At 36.3% G+C, this 16508-nt stretch overlaps 1 protein-coding gene and 1 long non-coding RNA gene across 33 annotated transcripts in view; one reads left to right on the top strand and one right to left on the bottom strand.

Moving 5' to 3' along the window:
- The window catches only part of TRDN (triadin), a 370662-nt gene that overhangs the window by 199086 nt on the left and 155068 nt on the right, over nt 1-16508 (bottom strand). For all 31 annotated transcript variants that reach the window (XR_012517192.1, XM_074397548.1, XM_074397529.1 and 28 more), the window contains exon 10: nt 16323-16400. Coding sequence is in view for 30 of the 31 variants with exons in the window: in XM_074397548.1 (XP_074253649.1) it covers nt 16323-16400 (78 nt within the window). In the remaining variant the exon portion in view is untranslated. The remainder of the gene's footprint in view (nt 1-16322; nt 16401-16508) is intronic.
- Nucleotides 1-16508, top strand: part of LOC104652069 (uncharacterized) — a 59897-nt gene that overhangs the window by 5315 nt on the left and 38074 nt on the right. The window lies entirely within an intron of this gene.

Below are 16508 nucleotides of genomic sequence, written 5' to 3'. Positions count from 1 at the left end.
AGCAAGTTTTCAAGTGCATTTCACCCTCCACCTGGAAACAGACTCAGGGCTGTTGGGGGGTAGGGCATGGTGGGATTGAGAATGGCCCTTTGATTTGCATGGGAGCTAGGTGAGGCCTGTGACTTCCAGCTTTCCCTCATTTCCCTGGCAACCTGCATGGCTTGGCAGAGGCAGCCATAATCCTCCTAGGTACACAACTCCATTGACGTGGAATCTCACCCTCAACCCTCACAGCAGCCACAGCAAGACCCACCCAAGGAAAATCTGAGCTCAGACATGCCTACCCCCACCCCTACCAGATGGTTCTTCCCTATACACCATGGTAGCAGAAGACAAAGGGCATATAATCTTGGGAGTTCTAGGGCCCCACCCACCACTGGTTCGTCTCCATACTACTGCAGCTGATACTCTCTGGAAAGCTCCTCCTCCTGGCAGGAGGCCAACCGGCACAAAAATAGAGCATTAAACCACAAAAGCTAAGGACCCTCATAAAGTCCATTGCACTCCCCTGCCACCTCCACTGGAATAGGAACTGGTATCCTTGGCTGAGAGACCCACAGATGGTTCACATCACAGGACTCTGTGAAGACAACCCACAGTACCAGCACAAACCTGGGCAGACTCACTGGGTGCCTAGACCCAGAAGAGAGACAATAATCACTGCAGTTCTGCTCACAGGAAGCAACATCCATAGGAAAAGGGAGACAGTACTACATTAAAGGAAGATCCATAGGACAAAAGAATCTGAACAGCCTTCAGCCCTAGACCTTCACTCTGACAGAGCCTACCCAAATGAGAAGGAAACAGATAACGAACTCTGGTAGTATGACAATACAAGGCTCCTCAACACCCTAAAATATCACACTAGTTCACCAGCAAAGGATTCAAACCAAGAAGAAATTCCTAATTTACCTGAAAAAGAATTCAGGAGATTAGTTATTAAGCTAATCAGGGAGGCACCAGAGAAAGGTGAAGCCCAGTGCAAGGAAATCCAAAAAATGATACAACAAGTGAAGGGGGAAATAGTCAAGGAAATAGATAGCTTTAAAAATATCAACAACTTGGGAAACTTTGGGCACACTTTTAGAAATGTGAAATGCTCTGGAAAGTCTTGACAGTAGAATTAAACAATTAGAAGGAAATTCAGAGCCCTAAGGCAAGGTCTTCAAATTAACCCAATCCAACAAAGGAAAAGAAAAGTGAATAAGAAAATATAAACAAAGCCTCCGAGAAGTCTGGGTTATGTAAAATGACCAAATCTAAGAATAATTGGTGTTCCTGAGGAAGAAGATAATTCTAAAAGCTTGGAAAAAATATTTGGGGGAATAAATGAGGAAAAGGACCCCAGCCTTGCTGGAGACCTAGACATCCAAATACAAGAAGCACAAAGAACACTGGGGAAATATATTGCAAAAAGCTCATCACCTAGGCACATTTTTATCAGGTTATCTAAAGTTAAGACGAAGGAAAGAATCTTAAGAACTGTGAGACAGAAGCACCAGGTAACCTCTAAAGGAAAACCTGTCAAATTCACAACAGGTTTCTCAGCAGAAATCCTACAAGCCAGGAGGGATTGGGGCCCTATCTTCAGCCTCCTCAAACAAAACATTTATCAACCAAGAATTTTGTATCCAGTGAAACCAAGCATCATATATGAAGGAAAGATACAGTCTTTTTCAGACAAATACTGAGAGAATTTTCCATTACCAAGCCACCACTCCAATAACTGCTAAAAGGAGCTCTAAATCTTGAAGCAAATCCTGGAAACACATCAAAACAGAATCTCTTAATGTATAAATTACATAGGCCCTATAAAACAAAGATTTAAGTTAAAAAGCAAAAACAAAAAATCCAAAATACATAGGCAACGAAGAGCACAATGAATGCAATCATACCTCACATTTCAATATTAACATTGAATGTAAATGGTCTAAATGCTCCATCTAAAAGATACAGAACCAGAGAATGGATAAGAAATCACCAACCTACTGTCTGCTGCCTGCAGGAGACTCGCTTAAGACATAAGGATTGACATACACTTAAAGTAAAGGGGTGGAAAAAGGAATTTAATGCAAATGAACACCAAAAGCAAGCAAGGGTAACTATTCTTATAACAGACAAGACAAACTTTATACCAACAGTGGTAAAAAGAGACAAAGAGGGACATTATATAATGGTAAAAGGTATTGTCCAACAGGAAAATATTACAGTCTTGAATATATATGCACCTAACACTGGACCTACTAAATTTATAAAACAATTACTAATAGATCTTAGAAGTTAGATAGACATCAACACAAAAATACTGGGGGACTTTAATACTCCACTGACAGCACTAAACAGGTCATCAAGACAGAAAGTCAACAAAGAAACAATGGATTTAAACTATACCTTGGAACAAATGGACTTAACAGATACATACAGAACATTTCATCCAATAACCACAGAATACACATTCCATTCAATAGTGCATGGAACTTTCTCCAAGATAGATGGAAACTAAAAAATTTTTCAAACTGAATGACAATAATAACACAACCTAACCAAACCTCTGGGATACAGCAAAGGTGGTGCTGAGAGGAAAGTTCATAGCCCTAAATGCCTACATCAAAAAGGCTGAAAGAACACAAATTGACTTCTAAGGTCACACCTGAAGGAACTAGGGAAACAACCTACCACACCAAATCCAGCAGAAGAAAAGAAATAACCAAGATCAGAGCAAAACTAAATAAAACTGAAACAACAAGAAAAAAAATACAAAAGATAAATTAAACAAAAAGCTAATTCTTTGAAAAGACTAATAAAATGGATAGACCATTAGCAAGATTAACCAAGAAAAGAAGAGAGAAAATCCAAATAACCTCACTAAGAAATGGAGACATTGAGGGCCGGGCACGGTGGCTCAAGCCTGTAATCCCAGCACTTTGGGAGGCCGAGGCGGGTGGATCACAAGGTCGAGAGATCGAGACCATCCTGGTCAACATGGTGAAACCCCGTCTCTACTAAAAATACAAAAAAAAAAAAAATTAGCTGGGCATGGTGGTGCGTGCCTGTAATCCCAGCTACTCAGGAGGCTGAGGCAGGAGAATTGCTTGAATCCAGGAGGCAGAGGTTGCGGTGAGCCGAGATCGCGCTATTGCACTCCAGCCTGGGTAACAAGAGCGAAACTCCGTCTCAAAAAAAAAAAAAAAAAAAAAGAAAGAAAGAAATGGAGACATTGACACTACTGAAATACAAAAGATCATTCAAGGCTGTTATGAACACCTTTATACATATAAATAAAAAAAAAACACTTAGAAGAGATGGTTAAATTCCTGGAAAAATATGACCCTCCTAAGGTTGGAAGGAAGATTTAGATACCCTGAACAGACCAATGACAAGCAGTGAGACTGAAATGGTAACTATGAAATTACCAACAAAAAAAGTCCAGGATCAGATGGATTCACAGCAGAATTCTACCAGGCATTCAAAGAAGAATTGGTATTAATCCTTTTGACTAGTACTATTCCACAAGATAGATAAAGATGAAATTCTACCCAATTCATTTTATGAAGCCGAGATCACCCTAATAACAAAACCAGGAAAGGACATAACCAAAAAAGAAAACTATAGACCAATATCCTTGATAAACATAGATACTAAAATCCTTAACAAAATACTAGCTAACCAAATCCAACAACGTATCAAAAAGATAATTCACCATGATCAAGTGGGTTTCATACCAGGGGTGAAGGATGGTTTAACATACACAAGTCAATAAATGCAGTACATCACATAAACAGAATTAAAAACAAAAGTCACATGATCACCCTAATCAATGCAGAAAAAGCATCAGACAAAACCCGCATCCCTTTACGATTAAAACTCTCAGCAAAATTGGCATAAAAAGGACATATCTTAATGTAATAAAACTTATCTATGACAAACACACAGCCACCATATGCTGAATGGGGAAAAGTTGAAAGCATTCCCTCCGAGAGCTGGAAAAAGACAAGGATGCCCATTCTTATCACTTCTCTTCAACATAGTACTGGCGATCCTAGCCAGAGCAGAGAAGAGAAAGAAATAAAGTGCATTCGAATAGATAAAGAGGAAGTCAAACTGTCACTAATTGCTGACAATATGATCGTTTACCTTGAAAACCCTAAAGACTCCTCCAGAAAGTTCCTAAAATTGATAAAAGAATTCAGCAAAATTTCCAGATGCAAGATTAATACACACAAATCAGTAGTTCTTCTATACATCAAGAGCAACCAACCAGAAAATCAAATCAAGAACTCAAACCCTTTTACAACAGTTGCTAAAAAATAAAATACTTAGGATTATGCCTAACCAAGAAGATGAAAGACTTCTACAAGGAAAACCACAAAATACTATTTAAAGAAATCATAGATGACACAAACAAATGGAAACAAATCCCGGGCTCATGGATGGCTATATTCAATATTGGGAAAATGACTATATTGCCAAACGCAATCTACAAATTCAATGCAGTCCCCATCAAAATACCACCATCATTCTTCACAGAGTTAGAAAAAACAGTTCTAAAATTCATATGGAATCATAAAAGAGCCCACAGAGGCAAAGCAAGACTAAGCAAAAAGAACAAATCTGGAGCCATCACACTACCTGATTTGAAACTATGCTCTAAGGTCATAGTCACCAAAATAGCATGGTACTGGTATAAAAGTAGGGAAGTAGATGAATGGAACAGAATAGAGAACTCAGAAATAAATGCAAATACTTAAAGTAAACTGATCTTTGACAAAGTAAACAAAAACATAAAGTGGGGAAAGGACACCCTTTTCAAGAAATGGTGCTGGGATAATTATTTAGACCCATGTAGGAGAATGAATCTGGATCCTCATTTTTTACTTTATGCAGAAATCAATTCAAGATGGATTAAGGACTTAAATCTAAGATCTGAAACTATAAAAATTCTAGAAGATAACATTGGAAAAACCCTTCTAGACATTGCCTTAGGCAAGGATTTTATGACCAAGAACCCAAAAGCAAATACAATAAAAACAAAGATAAATAGCTGGGGACCTAATTAAACTAAAGAGCTTTTGCATGGCAAAAGAACAGTGGGCAGAGTAAACAGACAACTAACAGAGTGGGAGAAAACCTTAACAATCGGGCCGGACACGGTGGCTCAAGCTTGTAATCCCAGCACTTTGGGAGGCCGAGGCGGGTGGATCACGAGGTCGAGAGATCGAGACCATCCTGGTCAACATGGTGAAACCCCGTCTCTACTAAAAATACAAAAAATTAGCTGGGCATGGTGGCACGTGCCTGTAATCCCAGCTACTCAGGAGGCTGAGGCAGGAGAATTGCCTGAACCCAGGAGGCGGAGGTTGCGGTGAACCAAGATCGCACCATTGCACTCCAGCCTGGGTAACAAGAGCGAAACTCCGTCTCAAAAAAAAAAAAAAAAAAAAAAAAGAAAAAGAAAACCTTAACAATTTATACTTCCGACAAAGAACTAGTATCCAGAATCTACAAACAAACTCAAACAAAAATCCCATCAAGAAGTGGGCTAAGGACATGAATAGGTAATTCTCAAAAAGAAGGTCTACAAATGACCAACAAACATATGAAAAAATGCTCAACATCACTAATGATCAGGGAAATGCAAATCAAAACCACAATGTGATACTATCTTACTCCTACAAGAATGGCCATAATAAAAAAAAAATAAAAAAACAGTAGATATTGTCATGGATGTGGTGATTCGCAAACAATTCTACACTGCTGGTGGGAATGTAAACTAGTACAGCCCTATGGAAAATAGTGTGGAGATTCCTTAAAGAACTAAAAGTAGAACTACCATTTGATCCAGCAATCCCATCACTGGATATCTACCCAGAGGAAAAGAAGTCATTATTCAAAAAAGATACTTGCACATACATGTTTATAGCAGCACAATTCACAATTACAACATCATGAAACCAACACAAATGCCCATCAATCAATGAGTGGATAAAGAAACTGTGGTGTGTATATATACAATGGAATTCTACTCAGTCATAAAAAGGAATGAATTAACAGCATTTGCAGAGACCTGGATGAGACTGGAGACTATTATTTTAAGTGAAGTAACTCAGGAATGGAAAACCAAATGTTGTATGTTCTCACTGGTATGTGGGAGCAGAGCTGAGCTATGAGGATGCAAAGACATAAGAATGTTACAATGGACTTTGAGGACTTGAGGGGGAAGAGTATGAGGAGGGGCGAGAAATAAAAGACTACAAATATGGTGAGTGTATACTTCTCGAATGATGGGTACACAAAAATCTCACAAATCACTACTGATAACACCTGTACTGCAATAACTTATGGAAAAATGATTTTAAGAAAGATATCATACTACATTTTTCCCTTTGAGCCTCAAAAAGGTGTGATAAAAGGATCTTAATAATCACTTTATTTTACATGGTCAAACATGGTAAAAAATATGTTTTAGTTTGGATTGAATCCACAGTAATTTCAAGATGGTAAGAAATTATACTAATAGAATAAAGTACATGACCTTACATGCATTAGAATATACTTCATCCTCAGGTGAAAGTCTACACATCCTATAACCTTTGAGGAAATGGGCTCAGAAAAGATGACTAACGTGGCCAACTTCACAGGTCATGTAAGTCAGAGGTCCCCAACCACTGTGCTTCGAGTCAGTACTGGTCAGTGTCCTGTTGGGAACAGGGGCACACAGTTGAGCAGAGGGCAAGTGAGTATTACTGCCTGAGCTCCGCCTCCTGTCAGATCAGCAGCTGCATTAGATTCTCATAGGAGGGCAGACCCTACTGTGAACTGCACATACGAGGGATCTAGGTTGTGCACTCCTTATGAGAATCTAATGCCTGATGATGTGAAGTGGAACAGTTTCATCCTGAAACCATCCCATCCCTCACCCCTTTCCATGGGAAAATTGTCTTCCAGGAACCAGGTCCCTGATGTCAAAAAGGCTGGGGACTGCTGATGTAAGTAACAGAACAAGGATTTAAATCTAAAGATGATCACAAACTCTGTTTCTCTCCTGCAACATGAAAAATGAAGCTTGAGATAGATATATTCTCTCAAAAACTTAAAAGCTGATTTTTTCTGTCATGGGCAGAAAAAAGTGCCACTTTTTACCTCATCACTCTGTCTTATCTTTCAGCTCTCTCACCAAAGTTCTTTGACTTCATGTTCTTTTTTCTTATTTCTGAATTTAGTATGCAAAAGGAAATGCAACTAGAAAGATTATTTAATACACTTCAAATTGCAAAACATATTTCTATGTTCATTAAACTTAACATTTCAAATGGATAAGGTAGATTTCTCCCAAACCTTTTGGAAATGATAAAGCTTTTTAGATGAATGATTGCATTTATTTAAAATGGGTTGTGTTTGTATAGCTGAAGGATGCCACATCTGTTCTTTCTCACTTTCTTAATAGAAGTGAAACAAACAAACAAAAAAGCTACTACTGTGTGTGTCTAGTGGGAGGGGGGTGGTTGGAGGGGAAAGGGTGTTAGAGAAACTACGAGAGAAGGAAAGAGCAGTGAGATGGGTGAAGGAAAGGGAGATGGAATATTTCATTTCTCCACTCAGTGCTTTTGCATTTCAGAAGGCAAATGCTCAAAGTTTATTGACTTGTACTCAGGGGAGAAGCTCTCAGATCACATGCACTTGTCTCTTTAGATAACTCCATAAATTAAAATTGCTTTTGTTTGTTTGTCTGGTGTTGCTGACATTTGGGAATTCTTAAAAAATTCTTTTAAATTTTTATGCCAAATCATTGCTTACTCAAGATGTTTTATTGTAAGCTTTCCCAAAGTGTCTTGTAGAAATAGTAAAGAAAACATAAATGTTTCTTTTTTAACAACCTTTCATTTACAGTATCATGTTATTTACATAAAATTACTTTTTCCATATTTTATCTGTGTTTTTTTTTCTATATTTTTCTGTAATTGGAAATGGATTGCAAAAGTATTTCATTACATTTAAAATGTCAAGGATGCCTAAAAACATTTTCTTTTCATGATTAAATTTTCAGCACAAGAAAAAGTTGTTTGCAACTCAAAACCAAAATATACATTACCTTAAAGTACTATTTGAAAGATACTATTTTTATAACAGTTTTGGACTTGATTTATTAAATAAATTGGTAATACTCAGTAGCTATTTTAAAATAAGATTTGACTTTAAAAAATTACTAGTATATTGAACAAATACATAAGACTGATTTTCAACTAAAGCCTTTCAATTTTTAAAATTATGCTTAATGGATATCAGTTCTTAAAATAGAAGCCAGTGCCCATGTAAAGACTGCAACTTTTTAAGTTGTAGTAGTTTCAATATACTGAATTCAGGCTTCTTTGAACTGATGCACTACATACATTTTTCCATGTCTTACGGATTATAACAAACTAGTAACACATTATGTCTGCCACTTCTTAATATAAGATTTATTTTAATAAATTAAAAGTTTTTATATAAAATTCTGATTTAATCAAAGCAAGATTTTTTTTTTCTTTTTTTTCTTTTTTTTGAGACAGGGTCTCACTTTGTTACCCAGGCTAGAGTGCAGCGGTGGGATCTCAGCTCATTGTAACCTGTTTCCCAGGCTTAAGTGACCCTCCCACCCCATCCTCCAGAGTAGCTGGAGGATGTAACCAATATAACAAAAGAAGGAAGTTATAAGTTTAGAGATACAAATTTCTTGTCTACTAAAGTATATGTATAGCTCAAAATCCATGGGGAACTCTCATTTCTTCCCATTTTCCTTTTTTTTTTTTTTAGATGTTTTGCCACCTATTTGTCTTTGTGTCTTTTAAAATTTACTCAACAGTTATTTATACTTACCTACTTTTCTGTGACACTAAGCTGAATTATACTTGTTCTTTCTAACATATTAACTCAAATATAACTATGTTACCTCAGGTCAAACCCTAGCTCAGTGTTTCAGTTAAAAAAAAAAAGAGTCTAAAATTTTAAGAAAAATTAAATATATGTTTAAATCATTGTTAAAATCTCGCAAATAGTCAACATCATATGACCCAAAACAAAATATTCTAAAGATTCTATTCTTAATCTAGTTTCCCAAGCCTCCCCCATCACAGCTGCCTCTTCAAAATTCTTTTTTCTTCCAAAAGCACTACTAAATACTACTAGTAATATTTACTACTAGTAAATATCACCTTGCAGATGAGGAAACCCAGTCTTTGAAAGGTTCAGGAAACTAATAAAAATCTTACAGTTGAATCTTTAGTTCAAACTCAGGACTACTGCATCCTCTCATTTTTATGTAGCAGAGAAAAAGTTTAGAGTCAAGAGCAGATGAGCATGATTTTCTAATTGACAAATCTAAATTTTCCTGGGGAATCTTCGTGTTATCCATCTCTCTGAAGCACTGGGACCTGTTATACCCTTTTCTCCTTCATATTCTCTCATCCTTGGCTTTATCAGTCTGTATTCTAATGATATTAGTGATAGTTAATTTTATGCATCAACTCAGCTAGGCTTTGGTAACACTTCTTTGACCAAAGATAAGTCTAGACATTTCTATGAAAGTAGTTTTTCGATGTGATTCACATTTAAGTCACAGACTTTGAATAAAGCAGATTACCCTCTGTAATGTGGGATGGGCCTCATCTAATCATTTGAAAGCCTTAAAGAGAAAAGACTGAAGTCTGCCTAGGAGGAAGGAATTCTTTTTTCAGACTGCCCTCAGACTGAAGATTGCAAAATAAACTCTTCCCTGGGTCCTCAGTCTGCTTGCATGCCCTGCAGATTTTGGACTTACTAGCCCCTACAGTTGCATCAGCCAATCCTTTATAATAAATAATATTTTCTCAATAGATAGAGAGAGAGAGATATCTCCTATTGGTTTTGTTTCTCTGGAGAATGCTGATTAGATCAGTTGTTCTCCATTTCCTTTCTTGGGTCTACGCTGTGTTCTAGACAGCCTCAGATTCGTGGCTGATGTACTCTTTAGTTATATCTGAAACTAACCTTTGTATGACAGAGTGTTGTTGTTTTTTTTAATTATTATTATTTTTTTTAATTGCATTTTAGGTTTTGGGGTACATGTGGTGAACATGCAAGATTGTTGCATAGGTACACACATGGCAGTGTGCTTTGCTGCCTTCCGTCCCCTCACCTGTATCTGTCATTTCTCCCCATGCTATCTCTTCCCACCTCCCCACCCCCCGCCCCTCCCCCATTTCCCCCCAACGGACCCCAGTGTGTAGTGCTCCCCTCCCCGTGTCCATGTGTTCCCATCGTTCAACACCCGCCTATGAGCGAGAATATACGGTGTTTGATTTTCACGTGCACACGAATGTTCATTGCAGCACTGTTTACAATAGCAAAGACCTGGAACCAACCCAAATGCCCAACGATGATAGACTGGATAGGGAAAATGTGGTACATATACACCATGGAATATTATGCAGCCATCAAAAACGATGAGTTCACGTCCTTTATAGGGACATGGATGAACCTGGAAACCATCATTCTCAGCAAACTGACACAAGGACAGAGTGTTTTTGAGAGCATTTGCTCCTTAAGAAATTGATAAGTATAATCAGAAACAGAAATATTTCTGTGATTTAAAAAAATGAGAACACTGGGTTTAAAAAAAATTTTGCATCCTTTGATACATGTGTGTCTCGATTGTGAATGCACAAGAAAAAAACACATAAAGCTGCCCAGAAGTATTTTATCATGAAAACTTTTTGTTTAACAAAGAATGTAACAGAACTAGAGTTTCTCATAACATACTCCAAAAAATGCTGTGCCAGGGCTAACTTATGATGTCAGTATCTACATTTCTTTCATTGGTAAACTCCTGACTCATATATTCAGTTGCCCACTGCAGATTGCCACTGTGTGGATCAAGCTCAACATCCCACCTGACGTGGTAATCTCCACTTTCTCTCCAGGTCCTATCTCTACCCTGACCCTTATGGCTTACATTAACCAAGCCCCATGTCCTCTGAATGCGGGCTGTTTTGGCCTATAAGAACAACATCAAGAGATAGAGTAAGACAAATAGAGAGATATGGGCATTTATTCTCTAGTTTCTTCCCAGGATCAATGAGAATTTCACATACATCATTTTACAACCAACCATCATTGGTTGGAGGTTGTAGCCCCTACTGAAGGACACAATCTTCAGGTATTCTCTTGAGACATCACTTCCCTAATGCTATAAGGCTTTCCGGATGTCTATACTATACTATACTATTACCTTGCCTCTTCAGGTATAGGAATGATAAAGCCTTCCTACTTTGACTAGCTCTGGGGTGCTGCACCATAACCCTGCAAACCTTTAACAATAATATATTTGTTAAGCTCTCTTAAACTATTCATATAACTATTCCAGGGACCCCAATAAACTCAGCAAGCCCCAAACTGAACTCATTATTATCTCTCAAAACCTGTTCTCATTCTTAATGCCATTCAATTAACCAAGTCAGATAAGAACTTTAGCAATTATACTCAGCTCTAACACTTAATTGCCATTTTAGGAAATGGAAATAGACTGAGCCTTGGTAGGGGACACCTGGCTTCCAATTCCAGTTATACCGTTTTTAGTGCTGTGTTATCTTAGGCAATTTACTTGATTTCTCCAATCTCTGTAAAATGACATAAATCATATTCACTGCTTGCAGTTGTTTTCAGAGTAAAATGTGACTGTTTAAAAGAAAAGTAGCATAAGTCTTCCCATGGGCAATATTCTCCTAGATTTGTCTTATAGTCCCAACTCTCAAGCTCACCCCTCACCAATCCACCCTTTCTGTAGTTGACACATAATCTTAAAGATAAATCTAATCATACTACTCTCTGCTCAATTGCCTAAGCAGTACCACACAGTCTGTGAGAAGATGTAAAAGCTCTAGCTGTGTGCACACAGCCTTCCACAATATGGTCCCAGTCCTGTATTGAGAAACCATATTAGAGTTTTATGTATACTGACTGATGTCATGAAAGCAATCACCTTACTAGCTTCTATGGATACCAATAAAAAGCTACCATAAAATCAATGGTTTTTTTTATATGTATAAGAAATCTCCTGACATAAAAAAATAATATTAACAGCCACCAACAGTTGAGTAACTAAGTGTGCTGGAAAATGTGCTGTGTTGTTATTAACAACTCTCTAAATCAAATAGGTGGTAAAAGTAGTCAGGTTTATATAATTCATCATAATTTAGAACTAAAGAACAATCCTATTAAAAATCACCTAAAGATATGACTTTATTTCTCCACAAAACAAAGAAAAATATTAGGTTGAACTGAAGTTGAATAAAATCTATTATGTCATAGAATTAGTAAAATAAAAACTGAGGCCAAATTTCTATTTTATAATTTTATTTCATTTTTTACTTCTCAGGATGTATCTCACTGAGGAGCTAAGGTAATAAGTTCTTGGTTTAATAGAACTGTAAATAAAACCTTACTAGCTCCTGCAGAATGTTGTCTTCAGATGCATCCTATGGTAAAAAATTATCTTATAATACATTTTATATAATGTTACTTTTTCCTTTGTATCTATACAAATTCAACTAACTTTCTCTTTATGGCTCAATGAAAGACTTGTGGTTTCACTTCACAACATTGCCTCATTCATATCTCACATTCCTCCTAACTTTGACAGCCTTTATGATCTATGTAGCTTATTTTGGGGTTTCAGTAAATAATGTTTCATAGTATTATCCATTGTCCCAATATATCTGACATCTCTATCATATCTATTGTAGCTATTTAACCACTAGGCAAAGCTATGTAGGGTTTATAAGTAGGGTTCACTCTGTTTTTATGGCAGTTTATTACCAACCCACCAGCCTGAAAAAAAAATAGGCATGAAATCTTTGGGTATAAAGGCACAGAGGGACTTTAGACACTATTTAAGTTTGGTCCCCACAGTTGATAGGTGAAGAAATGAAGGTCCTAAGAAGTCAACTGATTGTCAAAGACCATACAACTCATTAGTATCAAAGCTGAGACTGAGCTAGACTCTGGTCTTCTCTCTAGAATTCTCTTGTTAATATACAAGTGATAGCATTTATAATATTATTTATAATTGCAACACTAAGTACCAGTCATATATTTATTCAACAAGATATAGGGCACTTGATAGTAATTTACCTTTCTGTATTCAGCTTCATTCATATAAATTGCAGGCATTTAATGGAATATTAAAAGTAATTTAAGTAGAACTTAACTTCTTTCTTTTACATCTTTGTTACAACAGAGAAATCCTGGTAATTTTATACTGAATGTCCAATAATTACTTGTGGGTGAAAGTAGGGAGAATGAAATTATCTGGTATTGTTGATTAAAGATTAATGGAATCATATGTGGTAAATTTGCTTTTACAAGGATTTTATAAAACAGCTTTTCTGCCTTCCTTGGTAATTGTGAAGAGGATCGGCAACATTGCCTGAAGTTGTTCTGTCTAACCACTGAGGAGTCAGAGAAATACAGTTCTTAGGATAAGAGGTTAGCAGGAATGCTGAAAAACATTTGATGATAAAGGACCTTTCATGCTAAGAGCTAAAATTACCTATAATGTTAATATTATAAGGAACTACTTGATTTGAGGAAAACAACTCACGTAATTCAGCTCCATTCGTGAAATGAATGGATAACTACAGTGTCCCTTTAAACTTGTAGGCATTTCAGCCACGGTAAGAGCTCCCAACAGACATGGAAATTAAAAACTGTTTAAAATATAAGAATTAACATTATACTTAAATTGAGTTCATTTTAAATTAGTTTCAGTTATATCCATAATTAAATACAAATTGATAACAATGACCAGAATGATGATGTGAAGTGGTTATTGTACAAGATCTTTTAAAAACCTATTGTAGCCAATTATTCCTGCACAAACAAATTCCAAAAAATAAAATGAGTCAAAGGAAATAAATGATTTAATATATAATTAATCCCTTTGTATCCAAAACTTCAAAGTAATAAAAACTTCATTATGGCAGACAAAGCAAGCAATGTGGGAAAACATGGAGATCCAAAAAGGCTAGACCAATTTCAAGGCACCAAATAATTGGACTGAGATAAGAAGTACACAGACACTTCCCAGAACAAAGCAAGTGCTGTGGGAAGTTTCATTTCTTAAGTGCTATGAAAGCACAAAGAAGGTTTTTATATATGGGCTTTACAGATGTGTAGTATTGACTTTTCAGATGTATAGATGTGTAGTATTCTTTTACCCATAAAGAGATCCACAATTTTTTTAGATTTCTACTAATGAAGTTTTATTAATCTCCTGTAAACAAATTAATAATCTAGTCTATACATGAGCTCTAATTTTAAAAAACATTAAAATTGAAATATGTACATGCTCCTAAATTTTGACCTATTATAATTGTATTCCTTAGATAAAATAGCATACGTCAGTGCCACATGAAATTTTTTTTTTTTTTTTTTACATAAAGCCTTTTTAGAATTTCTTTTTTTTTTTTTTTTTCCTACTTGGTTCTAAGGAAGTTCCAGACTAAAATAGTGCATCAAGAGGACTGGCATAATCAGCCTCACTAAAAACAGCTTGATTAATACTAAATATGTCCTAGCTCCTAATCAATTATGTTAATGAAGTCACAGGCAGCACATCTGCAGGCCCTGACAAAGCCCATGATCTCAGCATTGCCTGATAATATAGACTCTTGGAGCTGCTCAGGGTTAGCAGCCTCTACGCTTTCAGAGAAGAAACTGACAAAGGCTTGTGATCCTCAAACCTTGTTGTTTTATTCACCATAACATAGTACTAGGTTCTGGGATGAACTGCCAAATTACATTGCTCTTTAAAGGCATTAACAGAACCCAAGTGTCCTACTTAACAGTTGACACATCCTTTTCTAAGTGACAGATTGCTAGGCAAAATATTTGCTACTTGGTTTTTTATGAACCTCTACTTGGCGCCAAACACTTGAATAATCTGACTATCAAAGTCTCCCTCAAGTTGGGAAATCTGAATTCTTTGCTTTATGTCCATCTGGAAACAATAACAGAATTAGAATCCCATGAAAAATTAAGGCAATGTTATTATTTATAGGTGTTGTCTTGTCCAGTGAAGATTTTGGTCAGTGAGATCGTCAGTTCTGTGTCAAATTCTCTCAAGTCATATGCACTGTTATAGTCCAAATGCCAAAAGAAATGTAACTCTGATTTTTTTTTCTCTCTCTCTCTATTTTCTGTTTTTAGACTGGTTGTTTCTAAATCACTTGTTTGCTTTCTAGGTAAGTGATACACAATAGTAGCCTCTTCCTGGATAAATCCTCATGAGTGTCATCACTTAGTCTCAAGGGGTGGCCAAAACCAATGGGTAGTTGGTGAACAAGCAGGCTGGAGCATCCATATTGCACACAGAAGATCCTTTCCAATATGGGGCAGAGCTAGAGGTTTCTACCTTTTTGTAGAGGAGGCTGTGATGTGAGGGAGACCTCCATTTGTACTCTTGTAAAAAAATTAACGAGGCTTTTAGCTTTAATTACTGGTGTTTTTACATCTGGAAATTGAGTCTTGACAGAGAAGGAACTGTTTTCTATTCATCTCTGAATCCCCAGTATTTTGGACAATATCCAAAATGATCCCATAGTTGGGATTTAATAAAAGTTGAAGAAATGGATGAAGACTTAAAGAAATGACTTTAAATGTTCACCAAAATTTATTACAATGCTGATCTTGAGACATCATATTTTCAAGAATTATTAGTAGTATTAACTACCAATTGTATATAGCACCTATAAATGATACAAATTCAACAGTGTGTATTTGTGTGTGTTTGTGAGTATATATATATTTTTTCAATTCTCACAATAATGCTAGAAGATCAGTGCTCTGCTTATCTTATCTGAGAGATGACAAAACTCATGAAGAATTAATTAAACTAACTTTCCAAATTTACAAAGCTAGAAAAAGGTGGAGCTCAGATTCAAACCCAGAAAATCTGGCACCAGACTCTTCAAAGACTTGATTGATCAAGTTGTGCTAAATTGCAACAGTTGCAAGGCATAGCCTTATTTGTTTGTCCCTATATATTTTTTTGCTTGATTCCCAAAGTACTAAAGTGGACATCCTTCTGAAAACTGAAGGTCACCAATATAGAATCTTAAGGGGACATTTTTGATTGTCTAAAAAGAAGCAAATTGCAATTTTAGAAAAGGTAAATTGTAGTTTAGATGTACTAAAGGTATGTAAGAAAATATTGGATTTTGCTGTTGCTTTGTTACTACTTTTTATTGTTGTTCCTCTATATTATAGTTTATCTACAATAGAGATCCATGAAAAAAAAAAAAAGTACTTGCCTTCAAGGGCAGGTGATGCCGGGGTGGGACTGGAAGCTTGTTCTCTCAGTAATGGAGGTGGAATGGCCGGGCTTTGTCCTGTACATACAATGCAGACATTGGCATTGAAAAAAAAAGAGTATTAACAAATCTAATATCCACAACTAAAAAGCTAGATCTGTCCCCTACATGCATAATTCATAATAC

The sequence above is a fragment of the Saimiri boliviensis genome, chromosome 4, assembly GCF_048565385.1.
Source record: "Saimiri boliviensis isolate mSaiBol1 chromosome 4, mSaiBol1.pri, whole genome shotgun sequence".
In the NCBI taxonomy this organism is placed as follows: domain Eukaryota; kingdom Metazoa; phylum Chordata; class Mammalia; order Primates; family Cebidae; genus Saimiri; species Saimiri boliviensis.
This window is presented reverse-complemented; position numbering and strand designations above follow the sequence as displayed.